The sequence below is a fragment of the Aulonocara stuartgranti genome (assembly GCF_965226115.1).
Source record: "Aulonocara stuartgranti genome assembly, chromosome: 2".
Taxonomy (NCBI): Eukaryota; Metazoa; Chordata; class Actinopteri; order Cichliformes; family Cichlidae; genus Aulonocara; species Aulonocara stuartgranti.
In genome coordinates, this window is record NC_138940.1 from 29,569,248 (window position 1) to 29,584,827 (window position 15,580).

A 15,580-nucleotide genomic window follows, 5' to 3' on the forward strand; every position below is an offset into this window, starting at 1 on the left:
TAATTTTCTAAATCTGACAATGTCTCAGCTTGCAGTGAGGCATGCATTTTATTTTATAAATGGCACAAATGGGAATTTCTTCTGAATGGGTGATGTCAGCATGTTCACAAGCGTTTCATTTAATCAAACCCCTAGTTTTAATTTAACTAGTTTTTACACATCTACTGGGGTTTCTTTCCAGGGTTGATGCGATCATTTTATTTAAAAATCGGGATTTCGGAATGTTGAACTAAGAGTGAGACAAAGCCAGCCAGCTAGTTTTTAACACAACAGATAGTCGCAAATAGCATTCAGTCCTTTAGAAAATAAATGCTATAAGCAGCCAGTATCGCTCTTTTCATCAGCCCTTTAGAAAATAAACGCTACAGTGATACTTCTAAAACCAGTCGCCCAGACCCGCTCCAACTTTTCAACAGCTGGCTAATTGTTTGAATTTGTTCAGGATTGTAAAAGCCCACTGCGGGTATCACTTAGTTGTTGAGAGTACCATGCGAACAAGGGCCCAACCTATTGTTTAAAGTGGCCAGTATTGGCTCTTTTTGTAATTCCTCGACAAGGTAAATGGGGCAGTTGGTACCAGTCGGGTGGCGACCCCGCCTATTGTCTGAAGTATCGGCTCCTTTGTAATTCCTTGAGAAGACAAAAGCCCTGTAGGGTCTCATTTAAATTGATTGGAGACATCTTGTTTCATTCTTGGCGGAGTGGAAGCTGTTTTGGTTCACAGTGCGCCTTAACAAAGAGGGTGTGCTCTAGTCAAAAGTGTTGGTAATAGTGTTTTAATCACACTAATTTTCTAAATCTGACAATGTCTCAGCTTGCGGTGAGGCATGCATTTTATTTTATAAACGGCACAAATGGGAATTTCTTCTGAATGGGTGATGTCAGCATGTTCACAAGCGTTTCATTTAATCAAACCCCTAGTTTTAATTTAACTAGTTTTTACACATCTACTGGGGTTTCTTTCCAGGGTTGATGCGATTATTTTATTTAAAAACGGATCAAACGGGCCATTTCTTCTGTAAGGGGTTTCATGGTTTCAGAGTAGTTTTTAACACAACAGATAGTCGCAAATAGCATTCAGTCCTTTAGAAAATAAATGCTATAAGCAGCCAGTATCGCTCTTTTCAAACTAATCGTCTTTTAAATACACTCATTTTGTGATTCTGGTGTCACACCATGCACCGATGCAAGCATTTTATTTATTTAAAAACGGATCAAACGGGCCATTTCTTCTGTAAGTGGTTTCATGGTTTCAGAGTAGTTTTTAACACAACAGATAGTCGCAAATAACATTCAGCCCTTTAGAAAATAAACGCTACAGTGATACTTCTAAAACCAGTCGCCCAGACCCGCTCCAACTTTTCAACAGCTGGCTAATTGTTTGAATTTGTTCAGGATTGTAAAAGCCCACCGCTGGGTATCACTTAGTTGTTGAGAGTACCATGCGAACAAGGGTCCAGCCTATTGTTTAAAGTGGCCAGTATTGGCTCTTTTTGTAATTCCTCGACAAGGTAAATGGGGGCAGGTGATACCAGTCGGGTGGGGACCCCGCCTATTGTCTGAAGTATCGGCTCCTTTGTAATTCCTTGAGAAGACAAAAGCCCTGTAGGGCCTCATTTAAATTGATTGGAGACATACCTTTCTTTTTGGAAACACCCACCCTATATAAAAAACACGCTCAGAGCCCGATACCCTGAGCCATTTACGCCTCAAGATTCGCTGCAGAGCACACCATTTTCTTTGCGATCATCAACACTAACATCGTTCTTTATAACATGGACATCGTAAACGGTAAGTAAAACAAAACCTATTATTGGATTTTTAAAAAGTGTTATGTTAACATATTATAGGATATTCAAACTATCTTTTTTTCCTAAAACAAAAGCTTAATTTTTAGGAGTTCGGGAGAACGGCCCAGGACCCTTTTCTTTAGAAACGGGCGCTTTTACAGCTGGAACTAGTTCTCTAACAGGCACAAGGTGTGTACAGCATTACTGGATTTTTAAACGTATGTATGTTTTAAACTAGCGATTGTTTTAAATTATGTAATAACGTTTTTGTTTGTTCCAGGGTTAACAAACTGAGCAGGAAAACATTCAGACACCGCTACCACAGAGCCCTACCTTACATCAGGTGTGTATACAAATTCAAATTCAAATTTTATTTGTCACGTACGGGATGTATAGTTGTGTATTTTTTTTTAAAGGGGTTTAAACAATTACAAATGTTCTAAACTGACCGTTTTACACCTACAGAGCCACGCCAGAGAACCGGGTGTGTGGAGAAGCAGGACCATCCCGAATAACGCACACTACAAGGTAAGCATAGGCATATATAAATTAGATAAAAAGAGATAGAGAGGGAGACACGCTTATTCAGTTTGAAATGGGTACATGTATAATATGTTTTAACACATGTCTATCTATCTTCACAGACTGCAGAACAGCACCCCTCCTCATAATGATCAGGACACCATACGATTCCAGACGTTTTTGGAATGTTTAAGCAGTATCGACCTCCCAGAACAACAAAAACCTGGAGCTTTGTGCAACAGTGGAGAGTCAGAACCGATCTTCATCAGCGAACCTGCAACACCCCCGAGTGAGTGGCTACCACGCGATTTCTCTGATGTTTTTGAGTACAGCATGTCAGATTTTGATCTAGTTCATATACCCACCACCCCAGAATGTGTCAGAAATAGCGTTGATTCACACATAGATTTCGAAGAAGACGGCATAACAGACTCTCAAATATCAGCGGCGTATGATGCTTACATAAAGCTTCCAGACGCTCAGCCTGCTGAACAAAGTCATATAGCTTCAATAGCTTCAATAGCTGATAAATTATGTTTGATTGAAGCTAGACTCAATCAATACCACCAAGAAGCACAGGTACAAAGGCAACAGTTTACCAAACTCATAAACAAAGTGTGTAGTACATTAGACAACATCTGCAGCAAAATTTCAAGTCCCTGACTTTTAAAATCCAGACCATGGACCCTCCAAATAAATTATTTAAACATAATAACGGAACCTCCACTCCTGTTAGATGTTTTGACTTAGAGACTTTTATGCAGTGGGCTGAAGAAACAGATAAAAAATTAGACGATATTATAGCTAGACTTAATAGGGTGCCTGCATCAGCCTCATCCGATACACATCCTTGTCAGACTGTTCCTACGTCTGCTATTGCTGATGGGGCTATTGTTGCTAATAATAGTGATAGTACAGCTGGTGTTGCTCGGGCCGTTGCTGTTACTGATGCTAACCATATAGCTTGTGCTGCTGGTGATTTTGCGTCTGATGCACAATCTAGCCGGGTCACCTCTGCTGCAGCTACTGCAGTTGTTATTGAGCCCGTTGTGCAGTCTGGGTCCGGCAGCCGCTCTCAGTCACACATTAGAGAGATACCTAATTTTAATGCTCGCGAATTGCGTGAACGCCTTGATTTTAGGGGTATAAGTCTCGATCATCCAGAACAAGTGCCGGCGCGAGTGCGCGAGTGCTTAGCCAATGTGATAGACAGAGCTGTGGCGGGATCCCAACAGGGCAGTGTTCTAAACGTGGTCCTGCGTGGCCCCTCGCTGGCTTCAGATGTTCAGGCTGTTTTAAACGCTGATGATCGGTATGATCCGGAGCTGTTTCTCGATCAAATTGCACAAGTTATGCAGAGTAATGATGAATCTATCGGTGATGATGAATTAGAGTTTATTGTCACGGTAGCTCAGAACAGTAGTGGCGGGTCTCGCTTAAGACTGGCGCACATACCTTATGATGAGATTCTCTCAAAGAAAGGCAGACATTTATACACACCAAACAACACAAACAACAATTTGTGCTTCTCCCTATGCATAGCACATTCATTAAACTCATCATCCTCTGAGCATGAAAAACTTGCTACAGCTAAACAGATGCATGCTGAAGTAGGTCTATGCGACACACAGCAAGTATCATTCTCTGATGTCGGTAAATTTGAGAAGCACTTCAACATTAAGATTGTAATCTATTACCACACAGAAGGGCGTAAACGCCTGGAATGTTTTTACACACATGAAGAGCCAAACCCTAACACGTTGATGATGTATCTCCATAATCAACATTACCACCTGATTTTAAACCCGACCGCTTTTTTGGGGGGATCCTATGTGTGTAATTTCTGTTACAGTATATATAATACACCATTACAGCACAGCTGTAAACATAGATGTAACACATGTTACACACTCTGTCAACATCACAGGGGACCCACAGTGAAATGCAGCGACTGTAACCGCATCTGCAAATCACAACACTGTTACCAACAACACAAATTACCTGAATTAAAACACAACATGATCCCCTGTGATAATATGAAACATTGCATGCACTGTGGCACCACATATAGAGAATCCAAGAAATTGCCACACAAATGTGCGCAGCCTAGATGCGAGCACTGCCGCGAACCTAAATTAGCAGGAGACTCCGACCATCAGTGTTTCATACAGCCTGTTGAAAAACAGAAGCCTAACGATAAATACATTTTATATGATTTTGAGACGCGGTACCACAACGGTAAACACGAGGCTAACTTTGTGTGTGCGTCTGATCTGAAGGGCAATAAGTTCACATTTAATACATTAAAGTGTGTGGAGGCGTTTGTGCAGCATTACAGACGCCCAAGGTTTCGTGGGTACACTTTCATAGCACATAATGCATCTGGCTTTGATAACTACATACTCCTCGAGTACTTTGTCAGACAGAGCATAACACCTAGTGTCATAATGAGCGGCAGCCGTGTGATTTTAATGCATGACAGGGACTATGACCAGCGGTGGATTGATTCGTTCAGCTTTTTGCCCATGGGCCTTGCCAAAATACCCTCTGCTTTAGGTTTTCAAGACCTGCAGAAGGGCCATTTCCCACACAGGTTTAATACGAGGGATAATGAGCGTTATGTGGGCCCGTACCCAGACCCCTCCTTCTACGGCTATGAGCACATGTCTGAAAGCGATAAGGTGCGATTCATGGAATGGTACCAGGTTGCCTCACAGAATCCCTTTGATTTTCAGGCTGAACTCAGGCGTTACTGTGTTAACGATGTTGATGTCCTGCGTAAAGCATGCATCATTTATCGTGACACGCTACTGGGTTGTACTCAAGTTGATCCATTCATGTATACCACCCTGGCTGCATTTAGTATGGGTGTGTATAAAACGCTGTTTCTGCCTAGAGACGCGCTCGCTCTCACGTATGAAGGGGCATACGTTGAGCAGAACAAGACGTTTTCTAACGTCTCTATTGAATGGCTTCAATATGTGTCCCACACCACCAACAAAGTGGTAAAACATGCTCTCAGAGGAGGCGAACAGAGGGTTGGACCGTATTTTGTGGACGGTTTTGACCCCACAAGTAATACAGCTTATGAATTTGCAGGATGTTTTCACCACGGTTGTGTTAAATGCTACCCCGAGAGTGAAGTTAATCCTGTCAGCAAAGCATCCTATGGACTGCTGCATCGCATGTTTTGTGACAAAGTTGATGCACTGAGATCACAACACAGTGTGAGCGTAATAGTGATGTGGGAGTGTGAATGGGCTGCCTTGAAGCAGACAGACCCTGCAGTTGTGGCTTTCATGCATACGTACAGAAAGCCAGAACGCCTGAATCCCCGAGACGCCCTTTTTGGCGGTCGCACAAATGCTCTAAAGCTGTACCACAAGACTGCTTGTGATGAAAAAATATTTTACTACGACTTCACCAGTCTCTATCCCACAGTGCAGTCTAAAAAAGACTATCCTGTAGGACACCCTCAAGTCATTTACACCAACTTTGACAAGCTAGAAAATTATTTCGGCTTTGTTAAATGCACAGTGCTCCCACCTAAGGGTCTTTTTCACCCCGTCCTACCCTACAGATGCCATGGAAAACTGATGTTTCCACTCTGCAGCATGTGTGCTGAAGACCAGAACCAGCATACTGCATGCGGGCACAGTGACAGTGAGCGGGTGTTGAAAGGCACATGGGTCTCATTTGAGCTTGAAAAAGCTGTTGAGAAGGGATACAGGGTTCTTGCTGTTGATGAGGTGTGGCATTTCCCCAATAAGACCGACACATTGTTTAAAGACTATGTGAAAGCCTTCCTAAAACTCAAACAGGAGGCCTCGGGGTATCCTGAACATGTGAACACACCTGACGAACAGCAGAAGTACATAGACGAGTATTATGAGAAGGAGGGAATAATGCTAGACCCATCCAAGATTTGTGTAAATAAAGCTGTTCGTAACTGTAACAAGCTGTTGTTAAACTCGTTATGGGGTCGTTTCAGCATGAGGTCAAACATGGCATCATCTGAGCTCATTACAGACCCTTCCAGATTTAGCCAGCTAATGTTTAGCGACCAGTACGACGTGCGTCAGTTTTGTTTCATCTCTGACGACGTCGCAATGGTGCAGTGGCGCCACGCTGATGGTAGAGCTTCCCGTGTGAAGGACGTTAATGTCTTTGTCGGGGCCATGACCACTGCACACGCCAGACTCATGCTGTATGATTTGCTAGACAACTTGCAGCAGCGCGTGCTGTATTGTGACACGGACAGTGTCATTTTCACGGCACGCCCTGGCGAGTGGATGCCTCCTCTAGGTCCGTTTCTGGGGGATCTCACAAGTGAATTAGATTGTGGAGAGGGTGGTGTGGAGGATTACATAGCGGAATTTGTTTCCGGTGGGCCAAAATGTTATGCGTATCACACATCGCTGGGCAAGACCCAGGTCAAATGTAAAGGCGTCACACTGAATGCATTAAACTCGAAAGTTGTCACCCACGACTCCTTGAAAGGTTTAGTCCGCAAGTTTGTAGCCAATCAGACATCAGACGCACACCTAGTTGCCGTGTCTGATAGCATCAGACGCGATAAAAAGAAGCTTCATTTGAAGAATGAAACCATTGTGAAAAAAGTTAAAGTTGTTTACAATAAGCGCCGTGTGCTCCCAGACTTCACAACCCTTCCTTATGGATTTTAAATTAGAACAGGGGTTTGACGCCCGGTTGCAGCATCCGTTCAGCATGGTGGTCAGCGGTCCCAGTAACTGTGGCAAGACTTTTTTTGTTAAAAACATAATTGAAAACTCTTCCAGGATTATATCATGCAGCATTGATAACATTGTGTATATATACTCATGCTGGCAGACACTATATGACCAGCTTCTTAAGATAAGAAACATAAACTTTGTTAACGGTATACCCGAATCTCTTGCTGATGACACCCTTCTGCCTGCAGAAAAGAACAATTTGTTAATTATAGACGATGTGATGAACGATGCAGCTAACAATTTAGAAGTACAAAATGTGTTCACAAAGTATGTGCATCATAGGAATTTGAGTTGTATATATCTAGTTCAGAATTTGTTTATTCAGGGAAAATCCAGTAGAACCATTTCCTTGAACACTAATTACCTAATATTGTTTAAAAATCCGAGAGATAAATATCAGGTTATGCTTTTAGCCAGGCAAATGTTTCCGGGTAATACTAAATATTTTATAGAAGCGTTTAATGATGCCACATCGACAACATACGGGTATCTTTTAATAGACTATAAAGCTAAGACCCCGGACTATTTAAGACTCAGAACAAATTTACTGTCAGACCGTCCGGTTGTTTACATTCCAAAACAAAAATCAGCAAAGAGGTGAGAGGATGTCATCACGCATGCGGAGGAATCTGTCTCTGTTGGAGATGATATACAGGGCTCCTCCTACTCTACGCAGAGTTATTATTAGTAATTCAAACTTAGATTTTATCAATGCATTGTGTGAGATAGCCTTTAATGTATTGCATGGTAACATTCCACTGACCAATCAGCAGTACAAACAGCTAAAAAAGAAAAAAACAATAATCAGACTGATTGCAGACAAAAAAATAAAATCTTTGAAAAAGAGAAAGACAATCAACCAATCTGGAGGGTTTTTACTGCCGTTATTAGGGGCTGCAATCCCTTTCATAACCAGTCTGATAGCAAACAGGTGAAAATGGAACATGTGCAAAAGATGTTTTTGGTACCCCAACACCAGTTGGACTTAATAAAGCAACAGCAGCAGCAGCAGCAAACAGGCACCATCAGACAACAGTCTCAGAACGAGTTGGACAAGGAGATGTTACAAGTGTTACAAGATTCTGACATAGATGTGTATGAGAAGGCTAAAAAATACAGCGATATTCTCCAAAGATACCTCACCCTTGTGAGACAAGGTGCCCGTGAAAAGAATGTACTGTCTTTATCATTACCTGAACAATTTAACAGGGATGTGCAACCCCAGGCGGCGGACACATTGCCTGTTCATGGTGATGCCGGGGTGCGGGATCTTGTTGCGGAGAATGTTTTAACACACATACCTAAAAGGAGTAGGAGGAATGCAGAACTTATTCTATCAGCGGTGAACCGTTCGCCACACTTGATCTCTTACAATGACAAAGGCGAAATTGTTGTTGATAAACAAACCATCCCTGGTTCACACATTTATGATCTAATTAAAGCCGTCACAACCACACACACACCTTCTGAGGGTTTGAGACCTATCGGTTGGACAGAGTTTTTAAAAGCTTTCTCAGATTTAAACATACCGTTATCAGCCATATCTAACATAGGCATACGTAAGACCGTCGCCTTGTATAAAACCGATCACACACTGTCTGAAGACCGTGGTTTTTTAAAACACACACCAAAAAAGAACACCCCCGGTGGACCGCTGCGACATAGTACACTAAAAAAAATAAAGAATAAAAAAAACAAAATAAAGGGGGGTCCTGTAGAGTGGTTGGATTTTTGAATTCAGGTTTTTTTTCTTATTGCAGAAATTGTTTTTCTGCTAAAAATATTTGCTGTTTGGTGTTTTTCTACTGTTGTGTTTTTTTTCACTTATTGCTGCTAAATTGTTTTGTTTTATTTTCTTTTATTACTGTTAAATATTTTATGTCTTTTATTACTGGTTAATGTTTGATTTCTTTTATGTTTAAACAAAGTATGTTATGAATCTATATATATATATACGAGATTTGATAATAAATACCATTGACTCGATTAAATCATGCTCTCATGTTGTTTTTATTATTATTCTCATTAGTACATATCAGTATCCACATTGCACACACACATAATCACTGCATACAGCAACAGGTTGTATGTTGTTGACAAATCGACACACCATAGCATCATTACAAATTAAATCAGACCCATACATGTTAAGCAGGCGGGCATAAGATACACCATTTTGCATATGATATAAAAAAAATACACAATGTTGACCGCATGTGATGGAGAAGTCGTTCTGCACTTGTTTTCCTGAATATAAAACAGTGGAGCCGTTTTTTAGAAGAAACATCTTTATTGCTGGGGGAAAACTGTCTAACGAGTGACCAAAACTATCAAAAAAATAACCGCGTCTGTCTCTCGAAATATAAACAGCAAGCCAATGTTCCCCTGGCATCGTAGAAGGGTGGGTGTTTACAATACACATAGCAGGGAGTCTTTGAAGCCGTTCAGTGGTTAGTTGATCATAGGCTAACACGCCTAGGAAATGTGTGTTTTTATTGATAATGCCGCCGACCACGGCTGATAGTTCTATAGTGTTCATGACCGTTTTTGTCTCAATAGTAGTCCAAGAGCACCTGTCTCATGTTAGATATTTCAATGACTGAATCAAATACAGAATAACACAAGAGGTTCACTGTACGGGGTAGTGGATTTCTGAAACGGGTTTCCAATCTCACGTTCCCAGTTTTAATTAACGACACATTCCCTGAATGTCCTTCGTCAGCTTCCAGATTGAAACAGAATAAAGTGTAGCCGTTACCAAAGTCGTCACGTGTTATGGCCAACGATCTGTCCTTTAAATGTCTCCCTGTGGTTTGTATCAGCTGGTAAAATTCTCTGATATAGTGTTTTCTCTGGAAATTTGGCTGGAATGGTTTAGCAGGATAAGCCTGACTATCAGCATATAAAGACATAAATTCTATATCGCAGTTTTCAAAATGAAATGGATTACGCTGGTAGGAGCCTGTGTATGCTTCATTGTCTATGAATGCAATGATGACAAATTTAGGTATCCTACCCATAAATAAATTGTCATTTGTTGATATTCTAGCCCCTGCAGGTATGGAGAAGGTCTTTAAAGATACTCTGTCTACCGTGTATTTTGCGTTTGCATGGTGCAATGCCTTGCTGTGTGCAAGTCTGACGCTAGGTGATACACTAACTTTCTTGACAAAGAGACTGGCTGAGACAATTTTAACTCTGTATGCATTGGCATCCGCTGTCATGAGAGCAAATTCGTCTTTAGAGCGCACAAATTTCAGCGACAGGTCGATTCCATTAAGTAACAGTTTTTCTTGAAAAAACAGGTCTGCATGTACTGGTGCAATCAATTCAACAATACTACTATTTGCTGTGTAGCCACCTCTGGTCATCAGACCCTGGTTCTCTCCTTCTATAGATGTGTCATTCATGTGTGATGCTGTATCCTTACAGAATAACCCGGTGCTGAACTGTGTGTCTAAAGTGTCCTTATTATAATTGATAAGACATTCTATCACACCTCTGTATGGATATGTATTGGATGATTGACTAATGAGCCGGTCTCCCAAATTAATATCGACTTGACTAAATATGCTGCATCCAGGATAATTAATAAATCCTACATTAGCGTCCCTAGCCAGGTTTGAGCCATCAGCGTTTGTGATTCTCACCCGTGTGTAGATATATGAGTCATTTAGATCCAGGTAATCTTCACCCGACGATGAGATGTAAAACTCGATCGGCCCTCCATCAGTGATTGCAGATACAGGTGGGATTTCAATAAATGTACTTTTCTCAATGCTAGTCTGTGTGTATGGGACAGTAAAAAGATCGAGCTCTGTTTTTACACATTCTCCAGAATGACTGTGTAACAGTGCCATTTAGAATATGTCAAGCGCCGCAGTTTTTGAACGAGTGGTTCTGGGTCTCTTCACTCTGCGTGACGGTGTCCGTTTGGTGGCTCTCCTGCTAGGTTTTGTGGTTTTACGCTTTTTAGACAACGGCTGCCCTGGGGGTGGGGTCTTAGATGGTTTGGGCGTATACACATACAAGCCGTTACCGTCCTGCTTAGTGGTTGAGGGTCTGGTTATGTTGGTTATGACATCAGACACTATGCCCGATGCGGCTGTTTTTAGGTGTGGTTTGACTATGCTGACTCCTTTTTTAAACAGCGGTACTGCAAATCTAAACAAGCTACGGAACAACCCACCCAGACCTGTCCCATATTGTGTACTGGTCCCAACATACCCTCCGAGCTCTCCACCAGCCTGTGATAAGTAGTATTTTACATATTTTGAGTCATCAGAGTTGTAGACGGCCATCCTTTTTTTTTCAAAAATGCTGTGTTATCGGTCGGAAGTGTAACTTGACAAACACTTTGCCGTATAAAAAGGGTATGTGTTGATTTCGATCGTCTTTCAAATCAATTTCTATGTCGTCGATTAATGTCTTTGACACAGGTGTGTAGTGTGGGCTGTCAAATTGTAGAATAGGCAACCGGCGGTCATCGTCTGTAATATTTATAGCTCTTAATAGCCTCGCGTGGGCGTCACCCACAAGCTGGTAATCAACGATATCTGCATAAATAAAGATGTTATATTTTCCCCCGTATATGTCTGCGGGGTGCGGGGCATATGTGTTTTTATAATGAAGTGCAAACGGTTCTCCTGTTTTGAATCCTAGGATTTCCGCCAGTCTCCCTCTAAATGTGAGAATAGTCCCCCTAGGCCCCATAACACAGGCATGGTTACTAACGGCGTTGTACTGCATTTTAATGTCTCCAGTGGCTTGGTGCTGTTGACATTTAAAATTAAATTCTTTTATTATCTGTTCCACAGATGCATAATGGCCCACAGACAGTTCGATCATGGTTATGGCTATGGTTCCATCTTTGACGGGGTCATGAATTTCCACTTCCGAATCTGATTGTGGAAAAGTCCGCCATATGCGTGGGTACTGTATCTCTATAACAGCGACCTCATATGGCTGATCCAAAACAATAGGTTTTGCTAGCTTTGTTCTAAAATTAGATATCTTATTACCTGGGTAAACATGTGATGAAGCATTCGAGAAGAGGCTTACATAGAAGCCTGCATTGTTGTTCTTTTTATTCATGCTTTCTCAGTCTATGCTCAGTGTTGAATGAATGTGTGTAGAGCTGCGTCATCTGAGTTAATTACGCCTCAACGATGTCTTTTTCTGGAATCCACGAATTAAAGCTGTTGGGCCATCCTAGCCATTTCACTAGCACCTGCTTTTTCCGACCCACTTTTTTTCTAGCCAATATGTTTTCAATTTTAAATGTTTTGTTTTCATCAACAACCACACGTTGTATCTCAGGCTCATAAAATGAACCTTTCAATACCTCTCCTGCTAGATCCACTAGTCTGTACACTGGGGGCAGTCTCCCTATACGTTCCTTGACTGTGAAAATCTCATCGGTGTAGGTCTGCTCGTATCCTTTTCGAAACTTTCCTCTCAGTTTTGATATTCGTACAGTGTCACCGATATTAAATTTAAAGCGCAGTTCCCTCTGAGGCCTCGTTTTGTACAGCGCGTTGAAGACCGACTTCTCATTATCCTTATTCACCTCTGCCGGAGCCATTTGGATAGATCTGTGATAAGCATTGTTATATGCTTGTGTGAGATCTGGTATGATATCTACATATCTCCGGGAGTTGGCTGATGTTAAGTACTTCCACATTCTACCCTTGAAGCTACGATTGAATCTCTCGACAATACTGCATTTAACCTCGCTAGCTGTTGAGAAATGCTTGATATTATATCGCTTCATTAGCTGTTTAAAGGTTGCATTATAAAACTCTTTGCCTTCATCTGTTTGTAGTTTCACAGGGATCCTACCCTCACTAAGTATATCTTCAAAAGCAGCTGATACAACAGACCCTGTCTTGTTTGTTAGGCATCTAACCCATGCGTATTTTGAGAATACATCTATACATGTTAGCAGATATCTCACATTATCATTATCTGTCACATATTCACACATGTCAACCAGATCGGCTTGAAACTGTTTGTCGACCCCTGTCACCAATACTCTATTTCTGGGGAAATGGATCCTCGCAGGTTTATGGAGTGTGTAGGTGTCGTCTTGTTCTAAATAATGTTTGACCTGAGATAGTGGAGGTGTTACACCTGATGCCTCCCCTGCCGCTATACGTAGCTTATTTAAACTGGCTAACCCCGCAGGATGGGCTGGATCGTGATATATTTTATGCAATGTGCTTTCCATGATTTACAAACCACAAATGACTATGATGTTGATGTTAACAAGTCTTTTTATTTAATTTTCACAAAGACACAATCACAGACAATGGATACTTGGACACCCCACATTAAACCAGATGTAACCCAGCCCAGTAGTTTCCAATCATGCGGAGCATGGCTGGTTTAACACGGCGGGCGCAAGTACTTGCATCTAGCAGGTGCCCAATGTTGTCATTAATGGCGCATACTATATATCGCTCTGATCTCAGTTCACACATGATGTGTTCTGCAACTCTGCGGATTTGTGTTCCAGACCCATCTGCAGTGGATGAGCGTACAAACAGCCGGATGGCAGGGATGAATCGCTCAGTCTGGAGCCTTATCATCACATCATCATAGTAGGTGTCGAAGAAATACTCAGACAATTCCTGCAAGCAGCTGTGTTGCACCTGACTGGGGTGGCCTGTTTGGCATCCGTAACATGTCTCTTGTATAAACTCATTCAAAGCCAACATTAACAGGTGGAGAGTTGCGAGTTTGATGTCGATTACAGTTTCATCCCACAGGTCTGATATGAGGGGGTCCTGCGAGCATTGTGGTGAGGGTGGTGGAGTCTGGAGGGTCGGGATTAGCAGCTCTGTTGATGGTGACTCCAACAGGTCCCACGAGGGCGTGTCATTCTCTGTAAAATGAAAACCACAAGCTCTTAATTTGTCACATAGATACACACTCAACCCCACACACCCACACATTAAACCTACCAGTTTATTGTTTAGCTGTCGGAAGGTCTTATGATTTTAGGTTTACACAGGGTACCAGGCAAACCAGTCTTCGGACAACTCGCCAGATCGTCAAAAACAAGGCGCTTTCTAATACTCTCGTACGCAGTGTTGAGTCTGTCCTTCTTGATCGCGTCATCAATCTGGCTAAACAGACGCGACAAACCTCTCCAGTCGCACCACTGTATAAAAAACAAGTCCTTAAACCATCTTGTGCGCTCTTCGAGGTTTAGAGGGTATGGATTTAACCTCCAGTTTTCAAGCCCTCTGGAAGCAATAAGACTATCCCTGTCATCACATACACTGAGAAAAATAAAGTCGTCGGGGTTGCGATTGAAACGATCAGCCTCAACCCTGTAAAGCTCAGGGCCTGATGCACTGTTCCACTGGGAAACATACAGCAGCTCTGGGAAACCCACATTGTCCAGGTCCGCACACACTACGGTGCGGAAGAGCTTCCAGTTTTTAGTAGACATGACTTGGGCTTCCCCCCAAAACAATCCCTCACCACAATCTACACTAAGCACAACTGTCCCTTCGGTATATTTAATGGCATACACATACCCTTCGACGCCTCGATATTCTAACTTGAATACAGTTCCATCTGCGGCGTTTCCACAGCGTTGCTTTTTACGTTGAGGACCCCGACTGCATACTCCTGAAGACATACCTAGAGTGCCTATGGCATGGGCGATGTCCTGGCTGGGTGTCATTCCGAGCTCCATAGGTCGATGCGTCGGGGATCCTTAGCGAGCGCGATGTGTCGGTGCTCTAGGTCGATGCGTCGGGTATCCTTAGCGCAATGTGTCGGTGCTCTAGGTCGATGCGTCGGGGATCCTTAGCGCAATGTGTCGGTGCTCTAGGTCGATGCGTCGGGGATCCTTAGCGCGATGTGTCGGTGCTCCTCAGACCGTGGCGGTGATGCTCTTAGAATGTGAAAGGATCGCTTTTATACCCATACAACCTAGCACATCCCACTAGGAGGAGTCGTTCCCGCCCAGAGGGTAAGAACACCTGAACACGCATGCGCACACACACACGAAACTGGTCAAATCGGTTTGGCTGGCCGCCATCTTGGACTAGTGCCATCGAATTACTGAACGCGCATGCGCACACGCACGAAACCGGTCAAACCGGTTCTCAAACCGGTTTGGTTGGCCGCCATCTTGGATAGGTGCCATCGTTCAGTTGGCCGCCATCTTGGATAGGTGCCATCGTATTACTACTGGTTTAAATGTTAAACAAATTTCTTCCAGCCAGTGAATGTTGCATATAATTTAATGTTTGCTTGATGCATAAAGTTAAAAGATTAAAACTAATAAAACAAATTTTAAAAAGAGACTTTTTCCATTTGATTAAAGTTTATATGGTGGATTATGCAGAAAAAGTAGAATTGGGCTGAAAGATCTATTGCTTTCTTATCTATTGTCTATTATCTATTTAGGTTGTAAATCATGTTTTTAAAAAGTAACTAAGTAACCAATTACTTTTGAAAATAAGTAATCAGTAAAGTAACGGGATTACTTTTTGG

At 42.3% G+C, this 15,580-nt stretch overlaps 2 protein-coding genes across 4 annotated transcripts; one reads left to right on the forward strand and one right to left on the reverse strand.

The window, feature by feature from the left end:
* Window positions 1-1,114: 1,114 nt before the first annotated feature.
* LOC309714862 (uncharacterized protein) lies at window positions 1,115-13,174 on the forward strand (the record flags this gene model as incomplete). 2 transcript variants are annotated; one of them, XM_082547581.1, is made up of 6 exons in its annotated part: window positions 1,115-1,791; window positions 1,898-1,979; window positions 2,071-2,133; window positions 2,256-2,318; window positions 2,435-2,601; window positions 13,062-13,174. In XM_082547581.1, exons 1-6 carry the CDS (start codon window positions 1,776-1,778, stop codon window positions 13,172-13,174), a joined length of 504 nt encoding a protein of 167 aa, XP_082403707.1. In that variant the 5' UTR covers window positions 1,115-1,775. The 2 variants fall into 2 exon arrangements, with proteins under 2 accessions (XP_082403707.1, XP_082403706.1); XM_082547580.1 differs by lacking the exon at window positions 13,062-13,174 and having other exon boundaries at window positions 2,435-4,872.
* Window positions 13,175-13,398: 224 nt separating this feature from the next.
* On the reverse strand, window positions 13,399-14,883 carry LOC309714879 (uncharacterized protein; the record flags this gene model as incomplete). 2 transcript variants are annotated; one of them, XM_082547605.1, is made up of 2 exons in its annotated part: window positions 14,720-14,883; window positions 13,399-13,952 (listed from the first exon to the last, which is right to left on the reverse strand). In XM_082547605.1, exons 1-2 carry the CDS (start codon window positions 14,772-14,774, stop codon window positions 13,399-13,401), a joined length of 609 nt encoding a protein of 202 aa, XP_082403731.1. In that variant the 5' UTR covers window positions 14,775-14,883. The 2 variants fall into 2 exon arrangements, 1 of the variants encoding a protein (XP_082403731.1); XR_014279071.1 differs by lacking the exon at window positions 14,720-14,883 and adding an exon at window positions 14,032-14,117 and having other exon boundaries at window positions 13,892-13,952.
* Window positions 14,884-15,580: the final 697 nt, after the last annotated feature.